Source organism: Sinohyriopsis cumingii, chromosome 10 (assembly GCF_028554795.1).
Source record: "Sinohyriopsis cumingii isolate HCF-2022 chromosome 10, ASM2855479v2, whole genome shotgun sequence".
NCBI lineage: Eukaryota > Metazoa > Mollusca > Bivalvia > Unionida > Unionidae > Sinohyriopsis > Sinohyriopsis cumingii.
In genome coordinates, this window is record NC_142970.1 from 11,981,180 (window position 1) to 12,002,869 (window position 21,690).

Below are 21,690 nucleotides of genomic sequence, written 5' to 3' on the forward strand. Positions count from 1 at the left end.
TTGGTTCGCTTGAAACATTTGGAAACTTATGTTATAGAGTAATCTAATTTATGGCAATATTTTGTGGCAACCACATTCATTATGTACTAGGTAACCAGAATCATCGGCCTCATAAACGAACATTTCAAACTTGCTTCCATATGGAAAAACGGATTTATAATATTGTTCTGCTTCTGAATCGTGTACAAAATCAGTACTATTGTGCATTCTTGTTGTATAGCTAATTTAAATCTGAATTGTGTACAAAATGAGTACCATTGTGCATCCTTATTATATAGCCAATTTTGATCTGAATCGTGTACAAAATGAATATTATTTTGCATCCTTCTTCTATAGCAAGCTTAAAGTAGAAGATTGTGATTTTACAGATGCAGGATACTGCAATAATAGGTTTAAATTAATGGATGCATGTCTTTCTGTGGTTTAACCCGCTCTCTAGGAGATGACCTTGTCATGTAGATAAAAATGAAAGACAATGAATATGTAATTATTTTTTATTTCAGTTATTAAATAAGTCGGCAATACTCAGATCTGTATAAGTATCATACCATTAATATTTTGTTCAAATTTGTTTAATATCCTTTTATTGAATAAGCTGCATTACGTAGGCGGTACACTGCATTATAGACTACTTGCTACTCCCGGTTCCTTTGGTGTAGATGTCTCTTCAATGACAGAATGTTTCCCTTCATCACTAGCCTGATCTTCTGACGATTCTTGATTTCCTACACAGGAAACAAAATCTTAGATTTAGTAATATCCCAATTACAATGACAAAATTATCTTAGCTTTAGCAATATCACAATGACAATGACAAAACGATCGTAACATTATTGATACCACACTTACAGTTAAAAAATGATGTTACATTTTGCAATACCATAATGACAATAATACGATCATCTTCCCTTTCGTATCACCACAATGGCAATGAATTATTTAAATAAGGTAATAATTAATATCTGCAAACACAAAATCGTATCAAATACAGCTATATTTATATATAGTTAAGAATGTGTAGCAATAACAAATCTGTGCTAAAAGATGAACAGACGCATGATGTACTAGACAACTATACCATATCAGCTATTCTAGGATTTTAAATAAAGTTATCTTTAGATCACATTGTAAAACCTTCTTGGTTTCACTAACAATTTCTAAAATGTGAAATAATACCTGGCATGTAGAAAGTTCCTAAAGTTAAATTGAAATTTCATAAACGAAACTTTCTGATACATTTTAGATTAATTTGAATCCCAAGAACGAGCCCCCAATTTTCTGTTACGATTCTATTGTTCGAAAATAATAGAAATTAATCAGAACCAATTGTTTATTTTAATTCAACAAACAATATATTTCCCGAGAGTAGAATGGGAAAGAACTTACATTATTACTATTAATGGCCAGATATACCTAGAATTTCTAACAATTCCTAATATTTAAAGTTCTCAAACGATAGTGGTATTTCAAAACGTCCTACGCTGGAAAGGTTGATGTGCCTCTGGTGACTTTTGTCGTAGTAATGTGCCAATAGTGTTGTTGAATTATAATAAAACAATACAATAATATACCCTCATTTTAAATTTCACTAAATGTCTAAGTCTCTATTTCCAAGAATGTTATTTTTCAACACTTTGTATTTTTAATAAATGATTTCAATAAATAAATTCCAGCCTAATGAAATACTGAAAACAACAACAACAGAACTGCTTCTGCTCGGATCTTACAGCAGGAATAAGTACTTTCTAGAACGACAAGAATATACAGTCCTCTACCTGTCCTTAGGTCACAATTAAGTTTTCTATAAAAAAAACTATTACATATTGTACAATTTCTTTCTAGAAGATTCCAAATGTTTACAAGATAAAATGTTAGTTATAATTTAAAGGTATATTACTAAAATTATAATAAAAGCAGGGAAAAGATAACGTCCTTGACTTGGATGAAATTAAATATTTATTTCAATTACTAATGCTCCTAATATTAAACCCATAAAAAGAGATAATATTAGCTATGGTTTAGATCTGTACAAAATGAATGCAAATCAATGATTCAGGTCTGTTACAGAATGTTCTTTGTTTTCGACAAGGTCAGCTACAACAAAATATACCTTACAAAAGCCACAACACATCATGATATACAAAAAAAAAACACAAACAACGCAAATTAAATGTACGAATATCTTAAAATTTAAAGTTTACTTTATGTGTCCTTCATATATGTAGCAGAAATATATCTTCACTGAATATTCATTTTAACTTAGGGATTTGATATAAGCCTAAAAGATACGTGTCCTCCTCTGAACGCAACCAAACACAATGTCACTCAAAACTGTTCACTGTTCACTTTTGTAAAGGAAAATAAATGTTCGCGATCAAAACGCTTTTCGACATTATACCCAAGACATAAAAAGAGTGCTTCGTTAGCCAAACTTTTCTCAAGAGTATGCAACATCTAAAACGTATGTATCAAACACAGTTATGCAAGACACGTGCATGCACACCCCACAACAAATTGTTTGACTCTGGAGAAAACATGGTGATGGTTAGTGGCCTTTCCTGAACAAACTGTGCAGAAGAAATCCGATTACTGAAAATGAATAATCATGGTTACCTCAGTGCTGGAGATTTCTTAAAGAAAATGGCTTTGTATTTGTCACAGCTTGGCTCTTGGGGATTCTTAAACATGCTAGCAGTACGCTAGCAATATTTTTAACCTTGCCAGCAAACCAAATGCAATTAATAATCAAATAAAAGAAGAAACTGTAGTGCTATGAATTCACTCTAAATCAGATATGCAAAGGTAAGCGTGGGTTTGATTTACTCTTACTTCAAAATGGAAGCGTTATCATTATTGTATCTAAGACGTCTACATTGATGGCCAGATCTAAGTAAATGCAATATTCATCAATGAGAACACAAAACAGTGCAGAGATACATTCAGGTTCCACCATATTTTTCTGTTAAATAATGAGCAATTATACCAAACTATAAACTTTTTCACAGTGATAGAGGTTATGAAGCTGTCAGAATAATGCAGTTGGAGGTTCACGATAGCAACGCGATATCATGTGCTGAAAGGAGATCAATACATCAATTATATCATACTCAGACTCGGGTCAAATTTAATGACTTGCAAATAAATCTGATTAAGTGTAGAAGTGATAATGAGCCCAAAACAATCAATCTGGTTTTACGGTACATACACTTCAAATTTACGTGTAATAAAAATCTGATGTGGTCTTAAAAATAGCACGTTTGAACATAAAGGGTAAGAATTGACCCCAGCGATTAAAATGTCACTCTGAAAATCAATATAAATTTCACCCACAATTGCATCATTTCCTGCACTTGGACCTGACTGCATCATTAAAGGGAATTATTTGAACCCTTTGTTAATTGAATATGTTCTAACGGTTTGTTTGGATTTTTTCGTACTTTTTATGTCATGTGTATTCTTCTAAATAAATATATATGGCAATGAAGTGAAGAAAAGGATGGTGGTATTGAGTCAGGGAAACAATCAACAAAGAAAACAAACCATCAGCCAAGATTAAGAAGACCAGTTTCGATATGAATATGTCCAAGGAATAGTAATAACTTGCATGAAATAATTTCTTCCTGAGGGAGGGACAACTCAGAGACTTCGACAATCTATAAAAGTGATCTGGATGAAAGCCAAATTAAATTTGCAACTAGTTATAGTATCCATGCCAAGACAAGGAATGTTGACAATCATAACTGATTTATACAATTAAAAATGAAAAACTAACAGAAACAAGGAAGAGTAGACTGATCATACCTTAAATCTGACAATATTCTGTTATGCTGCCAAAACTTTATCGAAAAGGGAGTATCCCTCTACTAGACACCTTATTCGGGGGTTGAATAAAAGGGGGAGTGGTAGAAAATTGTCAATCTTCACTACATACCAGACATTTTAATATCCATTTCTTTCTTCCTACTCTATTCCTCTTTTTGTAGAAGTAAACAGATAAGGAACAGATTGAGCCCAGAAACCATCAACATATTAATGCCTTCAGAAGTAGAGGGATATCTTGCAATGGTTGTTATTTTTACAGAGGTCTAACAGAGTGAAGCACGAAGAAAGAAAAAGGATGTTTTGGCATTCTGTAAATATTGAACCATGGCCATTTCTTAGCTAGAGAACTAGTGATATTGTCCACTCTTTTAAAATTTAAATGTGAATGGTATCGCGAATATACAAAAGTTATAAGCCTGACGGAATCGCAAAGAGAGCACGGAGTTAAGGGTACGGGAAGTAAAATAAGAAACAAGAGTCGGACAGAGGAGTAGCAGAATCAACACCGAAGGAAACCCTCTCTTAAAACTGTAATTTTATATGAGAATAGTAATTGGCAACTCTGAATAGGTCATTGCATTTGTCGAAAGAATTATGTTTAGAAAGTGTCGATGAAATAGTGGAATACGTTGATAATTTATTAAATCGTTATACCTTTCACCTTGCGTCTTTGATACACCTAGGCCGTAGGCAAGGCTGATTTGGGGCTCAGCGGTATTTAATTTTAATTGTTAGATATGTTACCCCAGGAGGCTCGTGAAAGAACATGGCAGAAGTGTGTTAGTTTTTTTCTTACTTCAAGGATGACCCAAAAACCAGAGTTTTTAACTGTTTGCAGTTTCTATTGCAGATATTGACCCGAATCAGATGTAAGTGAATTACAATAGTCTAGTATTGAAATACTAAGGGATACAAAAGTGTTGGTGTCTTGAGAACGTACCATGAGAGTGACACTTAGGTTTCATATTGAATGTCTACATTATTGCTGGCATTGCTGATATTTCTCACACGAGTGATCCTAAACAGGCTGTATACGCTTACAAACAGTGTATCCAGTTTCGCAGTGCGGGTTTCGCGCATAGCGGTCCACAAACGACATGATCTTCTCCGTCAGGAAACTGCAGGAGAAATGCAGATAACAACACAGACCCCTCTTCCTGGCCTTTATAGACCTCACCAAGGCGTTCGATCTGGTCAGCAGTGACGGACTCTTCAAAATCTTGGCGAAAATTAGATGCCCTCCAAAGATGCTAAGCATGATCCAATCCTTCCATGATGACATGAAAAGCACAATGCAGTAAGAAGGCTTAACATCTGGACCCCTTTGACATCTGCAGTGGAGTGAAAGAGGGCTGTTCCTTTGTCCACACTCTCTTCGGCATCTTCTTCGCAGTCCTTCGCACGCCATTGAGCCGTCCACAGAAGGGATCTATCTGCACACGCGATCAGACGGCAGGCTGTTCAACCTGGCACAACTGAAGGAAAAGAGCAAAGTGCGTGAAGTAACAAGCAGGAACATGCTCTTCGTAGACAATGCTGCTCTAGTCACTCACACAAAAGCGGAGCTACAGCGCCGATGAGTTTGGGTTGACCATCAGCCTAAGGAAATCAAACGTGATGGGTCAGGACGCGGACACCCAAACATCATCAACAACTACGAAATTGAGATGGTCAGTCAGTTCCTGTACCTCGTCACTACCAGCATCACCAATCGCTCGCTCGATTCTGAGCTCATCAAGCGGATCGGAAAGGCATAAGCAACTCTCTCCAGGTTGTCAAAGAGTGGAACAACAGCATGCTGACCCTAAACACTAAGATATCCGTGTACCGTGCATGCGTGCCAAGCACTCTCCTGTACATTAGTGAAACCTGGACTCTGTACGCGTCACAAGAGAAAAGACTTAGCGTCTTCCACATGCGACGCGTCTGACGCATACTCGGCATAATCCGGAGCAACCGAGTAACAAACAACGATGTGCTTGAACGTGCCAATATTCCCAGGATGGTCACACTCCTCCGGCAATGTCGTATCAGATGGATGGGCCATGTACGTCGGATAGATTACGGACTGACCCCCAAAAACATTCTTTATTCGAAACTTGCCTCTGGCAAAAGGTCGATCGGTCAACCTAATCTCCGCTTCAAGGATGCGCGACATGAAAGCGCTTGACATCAATACATCATCTTGGACGAGCTCGCTCTAGACAGGTCCAGCTGGCGACATGCTCTGATCAATGGTCTGAAAGCCGGCGAGGACAAAAAACGATCGCAAAGGAAGAAGAAGCAGCTTTAACCAACACCAGATGCAACCTTCAAGTGCAGCAAGGACTGCCATTCCCATGTTGGGACGATATAGCCACAGCAGACGCTGCACAACCACCAACCGGGTCGCACTTCCATCGTCTCTCGAGACTAATGGATGCCATCATTATTGCTGATACTTATTTTTCAGGTAAAGAATACGAATGAGCAAGAATTTGCGTGGTTAGGATGGCTTCAGTTTTATCATAATTCAGTTGCAGCTTTTTACATGTTATCCATGTCCTTCGCCTCACAAATGCATCTTTATACGCCTCCGATGGTACCCCCAATTTTAGTTGGGCAGATATAATTTTATACGAGTGTCTCATTAGTGTACAGCTGGTGAAACACCGGATATCGAACTATGCCACGTGAAAGCGGCTGAGTGTATAGAGTGAAGCGAAAGGGGTTAAGAACAATACCTTGTGGAACACCCAAACATATCTCAACTGGGCTCAAATGTGTTCCATTTACGGATACAATTTGTGTTCTGTTGATTATGTAGGTCTTGAACCATAGTTAGGCTCGATTTTAAATACCACAAACATTTTCGTGAGTGGGGAGTAATATATAATTGTCTGTTGTGTCAAATGCAGCTGACAAGGGAAATTCAGGTAGCATTGTAATCAATCCATTATGCAAAGTAAGGTAAAGGCCGTTAAAGTGAAGTTTCAATACTCTATAGAGACAACATGCAAACAGTATCTTGCTAAAGAGATTTTGAATTCAGATGTCATACAAGTCAGGGTAAAATTACTTTTTCTAATTATTTTGACATTTACGTGTTGTTAGAAATACGGCGGTAGGTATTTTAATTGCTAAAGTCAAATATCAGTTTCTTCCTTTCTAGCATACGTCTTTTTCATTTTGTATGCATATACACGAGGCATTGCCTATGGATTTTTTTTAAATTACTGGAATTCCAAGAATAGGAGAGAGGAACTGATGAGTTAGTGAAGGCTCTATTGAGCGTCGGCACTCGAAAAGTAATGATGTCGTAATTGGATAGAGTCTGAATGACACTGGGATGCTCTTCATCACAATTCTATGTACCAAATCTACAGAGACTGGTTGAATGTTGCTAAACGTATACATTATGTATTACAACTGTGTGGTGATGATATATTATTAGAAAATGAACATGTCTGTAAGAATATTTTTGTACAAGTTGGCTAAAATATATAAAAGGACATCTTTTTAATTTAAAGGCAAATTACATGTTTGTTTACTCAAATTTGTGGTGCCTAGATTGAATGGATATCTTAATCTGTGAACATTACGAGGCCTCAATACGTAAACGTCATATTTGATCAGGTGTTACGTTGAGTGCTTTAATTTATAATTATCTATTTAATACCCCACTAGTGTTGATGTACTAAAATTACTCATAAAATTATTCATTAAAAAATATATTTTGCTGGCATTTGTTGTTCCATCACAAACGAGAAATCATAAAGCTAGTACCTTCTGGTACAATATCATGATATTCATTTACATTTGTATCTAATTTTATAAAATTAGTAACATCAATTTTTTTATCAGTTCTTAGTAATAGTGGAATAATAATACAAGATCGGCATTACGTACGCACAACTAAAGATCATAATGGTGGCAGAACACCTTTTTAAAATTGATCATAAATAATATGCATTAATAGTAGACAGCTTAGACTTGACTGATCATAATTAATTCGTCATTTAAAAGTTGCGGAAACCTTTTCATATCTGAGAGCCTGGATATGAGGCAAGACTCGTACAGTATCCTGATGCAAGACCACCGAGCTAAATATAGTATAAGCTGAAAACAGATGAGTTCATAAAACGATTTGGAAATTATGCAGCTATCTAAACGTGTTAAGGAATATGATTTCATATTATATATTTAATATATCTATAGTTGAAATGTACTAATGTAAACATGACATTTCCACATTCGTCATCAATTACATTATTTTAGTTAGATTTTGTTTCGAACTTGAATCACTCGCAAACTGTATTGTTAAATACATTCCACTCGGATTAAACAAAAGGTGACATGCGCATGTCAGTACAAGAACTTAGGTTAAGGGACGTTACCATAAGCAGTATGGCAAGAGTCTAACCACAAATAGGATTTAAATGAATTTCAGTGCCTATATATTCCGTGAAGATGGTAACTTTCTTAACTATGAAAAGAAAGCATCTTACCATTTCACAACATTTGCTTAAGAAATTTACACCTTACATTTAAGAGATTTACACATTTGTATAATTTTGCCAACTGAAAGGTGTTACATTTATCAGCTGGAAAATCAGAAGGAAAAGTCAATGCACCACCATCCAATAACATGGAATGGGAGAAAAAGAATGTTTCTACAAGAAAGCATTTAATTTAATTTAATTTCTTCATCACATCGATGATGTCGAAATTTTAAAAATGATATTTCATTTATGGGGAGAAAACAAAACAAGAATATTCTAATGGAGACCATGGTAGCTATATTGCTGGCCAGATCAGCATCATTTTAAATTTTGGCAAAAATACAACATAAGTCCTAATGTGAAAATAACCATATTGTTACACTTTTTACTTATTAGAAGTAACAGTAACAAGATTTCCAGATAGATGCCATGTTCGCAAGACTAAACAGAAGATTGGTACCTTTCCTATCTAGAGCACACATGATATTATTTAAAGTCTTCTGGTGAAAACTATGTCAGTATAACCAGCCATCTACGTGGAATAGTTATAACAATTGTATCTAAACTGACATTGCGCCGGCCATGTTGAATGTCACGTCACTTTAATTTAAGATCACCTAGATTCAACAGAGAGTCTTCTAGTGAATACCTCATGTCAACGTGACTTCAAATTCCGGAGGAGTAGGGATAAACTATTTCCAAAAATGAAGCTATTTAATCCTAGATCTGATTCAGCACTCTTTTCATTTAGGACCGAACAGACATCATATTAAGTCTTGTACTGAAAATTGAATGTTTATATGAAGGTCCATTCAGCAACAACCGCGATAACAAAGGTTCTATGATGGTCACATTCATATTTTACCACCAATCGAGTCCATTTCGATTTACGATCAACTAGACAGAATAAAAAGACTTTTAATTAAACTGCAAATCAGTCTGACCTTCTGTTCAGTAGTAGCGTTAACAAAATATTCAAGATGACTGCCATGGTGCTCATCTTGTACACCATTCTCTTTCAGGACCAAAAAACAACGACGTAAGGTGTTTTACAACGGGAAGATGTTCATATGACCTTTTTATAGTTTCAAGATGGCCGGTATTGAATGTCCCAGCGGCACCATTTTGACTTAGGACTAACTAATCCATGGGATACATGTGCTTGTAAAGTTTCATTTCAATCCTCAAATAATTTAGAAACAGCGATAACAAACGATGGCTAACGTACAGACAAGTAACATGATCCATAAGCTTTTATACGACCAGTAGAGCTAATAAAAGCCACATCGCTCCTTTTAAGCAAAATACTTTCTATACAATTATATTATAATCATTAACAGTATAATTTATATATTTTGGAATAAATGATTCTTCTTGTATAATGCAAATTAATATCATGATATTGCTTAACTTTGTCATTGACAACAGCAACCCACCAACCCTCACATTTTTGATATGTGGTGGTATTGGTCGTATAAGACTATTTCATTTTTATGCTGGGAGAGATAACAACGAAATGCGTTAAATGTGAGGAAGTCATTTACTGAGGGTTGTTGTACTTCATTATTGCATTGATAACCATTGATTAATATTACACTGACGCAAGAACTACAATCAAATCAAATAAATAAAGCAACCGACCTACGCTTATTTTTTTGATCTTCTAAAAGTAGGGGTGGTATTGGTCATATGAGACTTTCATTTTTAGCGTAAATACATGAGATTGTCAGGTTGAAGGATCCTCTCTCCTCACAGGTTTGTGAAACAAACTTAGCAAGTACATGTTAATAATAGTGTTTACAGTACAAGCAGAGATGTCATAGGGTTGGTACTTTCTATTTAATGATGCCACTTTAGTTGCAGTATATATCCTTGACTGGAGTTGACCTATTTACTGTACGGTTGAAAGCACGCATATGCTACATGATAAATCAACAGGGGAGAAAGCGAATTGAAAACTACTGATAAACACATTTAATAACTCAATTCTTTAAGATGTAATTTATGCTGCACCAGTTTAGTTTTTCAAATGTTGCATGTTTAGGCATCAACAGAGCTTTTATAAAGATGGTTGAGCTTATTCAATATGATAGGAAAATTTGCATTAAAAAGCAGATCTTTAAGTTTCATCACCTTGTAAATTTTAAGTGCTGTCAATTTAACCAGATCTAGGCTATTTGATTTTTTCCCTTATAAATACGTGTATTTCCCTAAATATAATCATTTTATTTTTCCCTAAAATTATTTTTTTAACATATTCATTTAACGGCCATATGAACAAAGTAGTCAAACCACTGCAAAAATAAAATGTTAAGTCATGAACTTGTCCTATTTCTCACAAAAAATGTATTTTTACCCCACCTCCATTAAAATGTTTTAGTTGGAACACTAGAAATATTCTTGCTCACCTTCAGTGTCTAGCTCCATCAGTAACTTGGGCCACCAGATTTCTCTTCTTATGGAATCCCGTGCATCAACATAGGTAAAGTCTCTGATATACTCAGGAACGTTACAGTCCCCTAACAGTATTGTAACAAAACATTTGCTACGATATTGGTCCATGGCCATCTGAATTTCATCAAAATTGACATTCTGAAGTGCTTCTCTGCTCCAAACAAGAAACGTCTTGTAGGACTTTCTAATTATATTAGGAACTAAGATCAATAATGGTATTCCACGAAATTCGTCTAGTTCATATTCACAGCAAACAAATCCGTAGTCTTGTTCTAGTGTTTCTACAGTTTTATTTACCCACTCGCTATCTGAGCCGACATAAATGAAGGAGGCGTGGCGATTCTTTCCTGGTGGCAAAGTTCTTTGCACAGGTTTTTGGAATTTTGCTGGTATTGACAGACAGGACACCAAAGAATGCAACTCCTCGTCTAAATCCATCGTTTGCTACAACAACAAAACATAAGCTAAAATGTGTTCATTTCTCAAAACGATAGTCCTCATTTATACAACTTCAAAAGTAATCAATAATAATGTACAGTAGTTTTTTAATTAAGGATAGGTTCGTTAATATTATTACTACACTGCAGGTTGCATCATTAATACAATGGATGGAACGTTTAGATGCTTAATATCATATATATATATATAGTGTCCATGGTGTGATGGCGGAATTTTCCGTACACAAATTTGTTTTATCAAATTACTTACGGCAATGCAGTCGACAAAAGAAGGGGTTACCATGAATATGGAATGAAATATCCTAAAGAAGAAATTGAAATCAGCAAATATCGCTAGCCTGACGTGCATTGATTTAATATGAAAATGGTTTTACTGTAGTTACAAATAGGTACCTTGAGTGGAATGATAGCCTTGTCGGGTTATTTGGTTGAAAATGATTGTATTTGAAACGTTGTTTGACTGTGTTTCGACTTTGATCTAGGTGGTACACAATGTATAAATTTAAAATGTGCTGACGGTAGAACGCTGTTTCATTTGCCCTGGTTTGGAAACCCAGTTTCCATCAGAAACCAGCTTTTAAAAATATTAATAACAATCATATTGGGGGAACAGAGAAGAGTATCATTTGTATGCTTTCCATCCAGTTGCTACAAGTCACGCCATTACTACGAATACCATGACATATGCAACATTGGCAGAGAATGTCCAAAGTAAAAAAACAAATTTGGTCCGGTTTTTATTTTATTTTCTGAAAACGTTGAAAATAGGTCTCATTCCTATTTGCTATGGAGGTCACACCATGCTGTTTGATCATTGTCTGACATAAATGTGAGTGAGCTGTACCTAAAAATATTCTCCTACCAAGTTTGATAGAAGTTAGCTCAGACATTCTATGAAAAAAAAATTAAAAACGGGTCTTCCACCTGCTTGCTAAATAAGAAAAAAGCTTCCAGTTTTCTCAAATATGTTGTTGTTGTAGGGTTTAAGGCCATTTTCAGCACACGATATGCTATACATGGCGGCCAGTATTAATGGTGGAGGAAGAACCCAGGAAATCCCCAGAAAGAACCACCGACCCTCCAGAAGTTACTGGCAAGCTTTCTCACATACCCACATTAGCCGAATCCGAGACTTTGGTCATGCACCACCTGGTATATATAGTGCCAGAAACTAAACAGATGCTAGAGTCTGATGTGTATTCTACAAAAAGGGGCAAGTCAAGACAGTAGGGAGGTAGGTGTTTCCGACATATTATTGGCTTTAAGAGAACAATGCCATTGGTTTCATCGGTATATGACTGTAATTAGAATCTCGATCAGATTCAGATGGTCCAAATACCGTGGTTATTACTTACTCCAGGTTTATTTATAGTTTGTAATAACAAATGTAAAAAAAAACAAACGGAAATTGAAACAAAACAGAACGTTACGTAAATCCAAATGTAGGTAAGTCTAAAAACGGTCATAAAATGAACACTTGGCTTTCTTGGATATCTGAGTGCAGTCAGACAACAAGTGTTCATCCAACATTTGCTAATATGGTATGTTAATGCCTAACACTATATAATATAGGGATGTTTTACTATCATTTGTTCTGGTATTATGACTATGTCAAGCATTTATTGTTTGTGGTAAATCGCCATTGGATGTAGAATCTGCACATTTGGTTTTCATGGAATAGAGGCTGATCTATACGTTTTATTTGTCTACAGCGGGAAAGAAAACTAATCTATAATGCATTAGTTAGTCCAAGATGCTGTCCATATTACGAGGTAGATGTACTACTTGTATTTTACAGAGTATGCTTAACAACGTCCTTATAAAAAAGGTTACAAGAGTTCATGCTAACTGTTTATATCATTTTATAAACGACTGCATTACAAAGGTATGTTGTATAGTGTATAGTTTTCAAATTCTAATATGGTGTATTCCAGTTCACCGTCGGTAGAGGAAGACTGTTATATTCATTTAACAATGGTGTTTCCTGATTATAAACACTACTATTACTTTTTATGACCATAATTATATTTTGTATTAACTAAATATTAATATTTCACAGACGGTGATACAAAGGTCTTAGCAGCATGTACGTGTGGTCTCTTGGTATGTAGTATGACCTTCAAGATTGAGCATACCATATAAAAGCCAGATTATGGAACTGTATGTACTTCTTACACGGTTTACTGTCAAGTTAACAATGATTTTAAAAATTTAGTTATTTACTTTATTTTGTTTGGGGCGAGGGGTATTTCCAAGCATAAAATCAAGCCTATGTCGAGTGTTATTTTCTATGTCGATGTTCATATTCATCATCATTGAAGGGCTGATGTGGGTGTACAGGTACAAAAGGACAGAAACGATCTTGATTACTTGTTTAGTTCAGTTCGATGCAGAGACTGTCTAAGAACGATAGTCCCTCCACAAAATTGGACCTAAATGGCTGCAATCTTTCTAAGACTCCAAGACCGTTGCTTCGGCCCTTAAATTGTTTAAACTGCAGGATATCGAAGCAGGGATCATTATGTGCTTCGCCAATGTCGCTAATTGCGATGTTTTCCATATTGGCGACAAAATATATCATCTGGCGAATTTTTGGGCAACAATCTTGCTTGCTGTTTAATTTGTACATACAATCATGGATTTGGAGTGGAGACATTCAAAGGGACCACGTAAGGAAGCCACAAACTTGAATGAACAATTCACTGGAATCTGTTACATAAACAAATAGTTTTTATTCGTATTGACAAACCCATCTTTACAGTGCATTGTATCATCACATTCCGCTTATGTTGACATCTGGCCGCAATACTGTATGTTGCAACATAGTCATGCTACCGGACTATACCTACAACAATCGACCGACCTCTAAAGACGCGAACAGAAATAGTTACAATTAATTGAATGACTACTAATCCTTCCGTTGTTTTTTGTTTTACCTATACGCTAGGTTAACAACCAAATACAAATTTTGTATTTGAATATCTGGGAAATATATAGATTTTAATGCTATTCGTTAAATCTCATTTATTACAAAGTTTCAGAGGAGGACATGCTATTGATCTACCCTAAACACGGAAAGCTAACAAACTATACAGCCATAATTAGTTTTGTCTTAGTCAATTGTTTAAACTGTTTTGTTTTAAAGAAATAAAGTTGACACACAAATCTCACTGTCTTTTCCAATCAGTCATTTCACACACTGCATACTATGGTCACAAAATTAAGCATATGCATCGTAACACAGGTGGTGGAAAAACTGTTTAGAAGCGGCAAATTTTGCTAATTTGATCAAAGTCAAGAAGCCGGTAAATTTTCTGATTCATGCAAATGCAGTTGAAGCTTTCTATTTTGACATTAAGATAGCATATGTACAAAATATTTTTGTACAAACGTACATAAGCCTGTCGTAGATATATCTGGCATCAACGTTTATCCGAGGCCAGAAACATACAATGTACAGTAATTAAGTCTTCTCAAGTGTTTCACAGAGAATGAGACTTAAGAAAACAATTAGTGAAAGTGCTAGAGGTTCCAATGTCAGTAATAATGAACCTCACAGACTCCGACCAAAACGTGATTATGTTCCACCCCTTTCTAAAATTTTAGCTTTAGAGGCCATGTCTATGGTAGATAATGACAATCACTCGCACGAACAGAAACATACTAAAAAGGGGATTTTAACCCAGCAGAAAAATCAGCTGCTAAAATACATACATGAGGGAAAGTTACTGTTGCCAAGTCAGCAGACAAGGAATCCTGCGTTGTCTGGATGAATGCGTCTGATTACATAACTGAAGCAAGCAGACAACTTTCAAAGGAGATATTTCCTTCGTGTTGGTAAACAAAGGCGGTAACCCAGGCAGGCCACTCATTTCCACAATCATCTCAGGAAATAAATATTACCTAACTTTTCAATGCATTGTCACTATTATTATTGCAAGTATTATCATTATCATTATCATCATTATTATTTTTTCAACTCTTGTTAATGGTCACTGTACACAATGTTCGACATACGTCCGCAGAACCTCCATGCATAACCTTAATGGAGTACGATTAGTACATTTCGTAGATGGCATTGATATATTGCCTCCCACGGGGTCAGTCATCTGTTCCCAGTCGGGAATGACATCAAACCACTGTGGTCTACTGTGTCATAGGCACAATAATTCATTCTTTGATCTTTGTTACTCAGCTTTCTTTAGCTGGTGGAAACGTAGAATATATATGTAGTTTACCCATTTTAAGACATTTTATTACTTTTGTTTTCTTTATTCTTCTAATTTTATCTTTTGTTTCATGGTTTTCGCATTCAAACACGTAGCAACCGAGATGTTTTATTGGCCTTTGTCTTTAGTGTTTGTTTTGCGTTCTGGAATGGTTTCCATTTATGGCACTCTTCAAGGCAACTACATTATTTACGTGGCAGTTAGAAAGATAAGCCACATATCCAACTTTCGAACTTGGTTGCCCAGGGACAACAAACATTTTGAAGACTGTTCTGCTTCTAAATCGTGTAGAAATTTTATTATTTGTGTATCCTGGTTCTATTGCAAATTCGTAATCTAAAATTGCTCATGGCGATTCTACAGAACTTCTGGATAATGAGATACTTTGTGTACATTATTGGTTGGCTGCATGTCTTCCTGTTGTATAAACTGCTTTCTCTCTGGCCATGACCTTGCTATGTCGATATATTATAACGACAATGAGCCTTTAACTAGTTCTCATTTCAGTTATTGAATGTATGCAACACTCTGATCTGTATAGGTATAATAACATTAATATCTTGCATAAATTGCAAGATGTGTATCACTGTAGTGGGTGGTAATCTGCATTACATGAATCAGCTATGGAATACTTACTACTCCCTGTTCCGTCTCAGTAGATGTCTCTACACTGACAAGCTGCTTCATTTCGTCAATCATCAGACCTACTGAGGATTTCTGATCTCCTATACAGAAAAACAAACAATGTTAGATTTGGCAATATCACACGACATTGAAGAAATCACCATAACTTTAGAAATATTACAATGACATTGACGAAATCACTATAGCTTTAGCAATATTACAAGACACTGACGACATCATCATAGCTTTAGCAATATGTCAATGACAATTTCAGAAGAACCTTACTTTTATAAATAAAATGATTTTAGATGAAGCAATACCACACTGACAATGAGAGTTTGTGTGTGATGTAGGTTTTTAACCTATAAATAAAAACAATTTTTCAGTCATATTGCTACGACGTATGCAATGTTACAGTTTATCGTGATGTCTAGCACTGGAAAATCATGCCGCAGACATGTAGCATGAAGTCCAATCCAGTCACATTACCTTGACACCAGGTCGACCAGTCATAACATTAATCTGTTAAAGCTGAACGCCTGGCTAGACAACTTTTAGTACCATTTTTAAAAGTCTATGGTATGACTCGGGCGTGGTTCGAACCTGCGACCCCCCGCATCTGAGACGGACGCTATACTCATTAGGTGACCGGAGCAGTTACAAAATGACAATGACGAAATACCCTTACTTTTAGCAATGCCATACTGACAATGAATTTGAAATGGGTAATAATTAAAATCTGCAAACATATCACATGTGTACAGTTTCATTCGCATTCAGTTTGGAATGGAATCTTATGACATGTGTACAGTTTCATTCGCATTCAGTTTGGAATGGAATCTTATGACATGTGTACAGTTTCATTCGCATTCAGTTTGGAATGGAATCTTATGACATGTGTACAGTTTCATTCGCATACAGTTTAGAATGGAATCTTATCACATGTGTACAGTTTCATTCGCATACAGTTTGGAATGGAATCTTATCACATGTGTACAGTTTCGTTCGCATACAGTTTGGAATGGGATTTTATCACATGTGTACAGTTACATTCGCATACAGTTTGGAATGGAATTTTATCACATGTGTACAGCTGCATTCACATACAGTTTGGAATGGAATTTTAACGTATCTTTAACAATTTTTCAGCCATATCGCCGCATACAGTTTACAATGAGAATCAGTAACAAAATGCGCTAACGGATGGACAGACGCATGATTGACAATGTAAAGACACAAAGAACTATTTTTAAAAAAATCCAACAAACAATTTGATTCACTAAGATATAATGTACAACCTGTAAAACAAAGTTACGATATTAAATCAAAACTAATCATAACATTTTGAACACTAGTTCTAATATTTCAAGTTCTGAATAAATATTACTGATATTCCGAACAAAAACCATCAAACGCTGGAAGTGTTGATGTACCTGTGGTGGCCTATGTTGTAGTGATGAGCCGAAAATCTTTTGCTGAATCAAAATCATACCAAACAAGAATATATCCATATTTTCAATTTTACTATAACTCCAAGTCACTATTTCCAAGAACGTTGTTTCTGAACACGTGTATTTCCAGAGAAAAATAAATTTAATTATATAATGAATAAATAAATTCCAGTCCGAAATGAAATATTGGACACAGCAATAATACCACAGTCTGCTCAAATCTTAAGAAACGAATAAATTTATATCAAAATAAACTTATATAATTCTCTTCTTCATATAAGGTAATAATTAACATTTTCCATTAAACAAAGACTAGCCTAACTGAACATTTGATTCCAGAAGAGTCCAAATGTTTGCAGGATAAAATTAATTCATTGTAAAGCATATTCAGAAAGGTAATCGTTTTTCAAAATCGAAACATTACCATTATTGTAACTATTAAAGCTACATTGTAAATGCAATATTCATTAGCGACGTGGAAAACACTACTTTGATCTGAAGCATGTTTACACAAAACAGTGAAGCGGTTGAATCGGGTTCCTCCATTACAAAGTGGATATGTCTCTGTTAAGTAATAAGCAAATATACCAAAGTATAAATTTTTCACAGTCATAGAGGTTATGAAAGCTGTGAGCAAAATTCTGTGTTTCGCAATAACAATGTGATATAATGTGCTGAAAGGAGACCAATGCATCGATTATATCGTATTCAAACGGTCTCAAATTTAATAACCAGCATTAAACTAGTATTATATGTAGAAGAGTTAATAAGTCAATCTCATTTTACAGTATATAAACTTCAATTTACGTGCAATAAAAATCCGTTTGATGTTATCTAAAGAAAAGTATCTATTTTCAAAGTAAAGTGTAAAACTTGGTCCCACCTATTTATATGTCCCTCGGACAAAAAATATAACTAGTCATTACTTCCATCATTGCTAAACTCACTTTAATAGTCCATTAGGTGCAATGGTTGTGCGTATGCTATTGATACAATCTTTTCGTTATCTTGTTAGTAAACTCAGTGAACTTAATATCCTATTAGGGCTCTGCTATTTTTTTAAAAATCTTGTCAAGTGTAAATAATAATGATAATAATAATAATAATAATAATCTTAATATTAATAATAATAATTATGTGAGGTTAGTGCAGTACCTAATTTTGAGAAGATCTAGGCACTTACAATATTATATAACACATAAAAACATATGCATAGCCTGGATTACAAAGACAAACACCATAAAATATACAAACGAACATGCTAACAATAATTAAGAACATAAATATTATTAATTCTTTAGGTCTGTTCTTTTAGTTGAGATAGGTGAGTTGAGTGTTATATTGAATGAGATTACAGCGTTCTTGTGTCTACGATCTAAGGGCAATGCTTCCACGTAACTCTGCGCTAGAACACAAAATAACTTTGTCGATATGACTTCATTTTATCAGCAGAAACCATGAGCATGCGAGTGTCGGAAAGGGAGACAATTCCTAAATGGATTGTTTACATGGATGACATCAACTAGGTATATTGAACTGGTAAAGGATGAGATTGAGCAAGACTTTGCGTGGTAATCTGGATGAGATTCAGCAAGATTTTGCGTGGTGATCAGGATGAGATTGAGCAAGACGTTGCGTGGTAATCAGGATTGCATTAGTTTTATTATGCATCTGCAGCTGTTACATGTCATCCATGATGTCAAGTCGCAAACGTATCTCTCTCTCTACGCCGTGGATGGTAGCCTTAACACTTCAGTACAAGTGGTCAGACACCGGACGTAGAACCATGGCACTTAAGAACGGCTGAGTGTATATAATGAGTGAAATGGGCCGAGAACAGTGCCTTGTGGAACGCCCAAGCATTGATCAAGTGATCTGGAATGTTTTCCATTTATGGATACATGTTGTGCATTACTGACCACGAAGGACTGTTACCACAGTAATGCTGTATTTTGAATAACACAGAAATCTTGGAGACGATAAAGGTGAAGTAATATATCAATCCTTTATGTCGAATGCAGCAGACAAGTCAAAACCAGTTAGTACTAATCGTTCCATTATTCAAAGCAGCTAGAAGGCCGTTAACTACTCTCAGAAGGGCAGTTTCAGTAATATGACGCAGGCGATATGAAGACTGTACATTGCCACAAAGACATCTTGAATTTAAATAATATACAAGTTAGGATAGACCTAATTTTTTAATTAGTTTGACATAAGCAAGATATTAGAAATAGGGCGGAATTAATCTTTTTGGTTCGAATCAAGCGTCATTTTCTTCAACGGTGACTTTACAGCGGCAATTTTGAAACATTATGGAAATTCCCCGGAATAGGGAGAACTAATAATAACATCGGTTGGTGAAGGCGATATTGGATCTAAGCACTCAAGCAGCAGTGATGTCGGTGTCGGGTCGCATTTACATGACTTTGAGGTGTTTGTAATCAAGAAATGTATTTACCAGATCGATAGAGAAGGGTTTGAATACCGTTAAAAGTGTATATTATGCATCACAACTGTGTGGTGATTGTGTGTTAACTGAAATTGATCGTGGATGCAAGAATGTTTTCATAGAAGTTGGCTACATGACATAAAGGACATCGTTTTAATTCAATGATACATTTACACTTTTTATCAACTCAAACTTGTGGTGTCTAGATCGAATGAATATATTGACTTCTGGAGATCACGCGGCTCCAATACCTGTATGTCAATTCCCATCAGGTGGTTCAATAATTTTCTCTGTTTAATCCTACTGGTGTTTATAAAATGCATATACAATCATTTGGATGAAAGGTTTGTTGGTATTTGCTGTTCAATGGCAAATGAGCATCATCAAGCAAACACCTTCGGATGTCACAAATTTGTGTCAAACTCTGTAAAATTAGTTATATCAATCTTTGATCAGTTCTTATCAATAGTGAATCTATAGAAAATGCGAATTCAGCATTAATTATCCACAAATAGCATCATAATGGTGTCGTTTATCGTAATAATACTTAATGGTTTAACGCCATTTTTTCAGCACAAGATAGGCTATACATGGAGGCCGGTATTAATGGTAAAGGAAGAACCCTGGAAAACCTTGAAAGAGCCACCGACCCACGAGAAGCTAATGGCAAGCTTTCTCACATACCCACATTAGCAGAGCTCGAGACTCGAACCCACGCAGAGGTGAAATGGCAGTGATCCGTAACGGTGAGCGCTTTAGACCACTCGGCCACTCGGGGCCCCGGCGTCGTGTATCAGTTTCAAAATTTGTGATCATAAATGGCTATACATTAACAGTAGATAACTTGGACTTGACTAATTAATACATTGAGATGCTGCATAAATCTATATTTTTGAGAGCCTGGATATGAGGCAAGACTCGTATCGTATGACTTGTGCAAGGCTTTACATTAAATTATCGTTCCGGAGCAAACAAGAGGCGTCAAAAGCAATTTTGCAAATCATACAGCTGTCTAAATGTGTCAAGGAATTTTATTTCATACTATACATCTAATATTTCTCTAGTTCAAGTGCACTAATGTAAACATTTACATTCAATATGCCTCAATAGTCAAAGCCTCTTAGTTGTTTTCTCAAAATGGTATCACTCGCTTAATTGAATGTAAATTACGTTTCACTCCGATTAAGCACAAGGTGACACGTGTATGTTATCGCCTGAACTTGACTTTAAGGTCAAAGGACATTACTGCGAACCGTCTGCCATTGAAGTGGTTACCAAACTCCAAAGATGACAATAACTTTTAAAGCCTCCAAGTTTTAGTTAGAAAGCAAAGTCCTTTAAGAATTAAAAAGCACCGTACCAATTTACAAGAGCTGCTTAACACAGTTACACTTCATTAACAGATTTACTCATTTGGACAACTATGTCAGTTGAAAAAGTGTTACATTTGCCAGAAAATCAAACACAAAAGGTTGCAGTGCACTTCCCTTGAATGACATCTTTTTGAAGAAACAAAAAGTTATATGAGCATATTTTTTATTTCTTTTCATTTCTTTTTCACATCGATCTTTTCACTGCTTATTAAAATGAGTTTTGATTTATGTGGAGTAGAGAAAACGAGATTTTCTGATCGCGACCATGCTAATCCAATTGCCCTATTAATAGCAGGCCATATCAGCACCATTTTAATTTCAGGGCATCAAGGCAATACAAGAAGTATTC

The 21,690-nt window shown here is 35.5% G+C and overlaps 1 protein-coding gene across 2 annotated transcripts in view; it reads right to left on the bottom strand.

Moving 5' to 3' along the window:
* Positions 1 to 480: 480 nt before the first annotated feature.
* LOC149789601 (uncharacterized) overlaps positions 481 to 21,690 on the bottom strand; it is a 38,303-nt gene continuing 17,093 nt past the window's right edge. For both annotated transcript variants that reach the window (XM_089973336.1, XM_089973335.1), the window contains 3 exons: positions 16,081 to 16,169; positions 10,712 to 11,201; positions 481 to 725 (listed from right to left, as the gene is read on the bottom strand). In XM_089973336.1, coding sequence (XP_089829462.1) covers positions 622 to 725; positions 10,712 to 11,201; positions 16,081 to 16,169 — 683 coding nt within the window. In that variant the 3' untranslated portion in view covers positions 481 to 621. The remainder of the gene's footprint in view (positions 726 to 10,711; positions 11,202 to 16,080; positions 16,170 to 21,690) is intronic.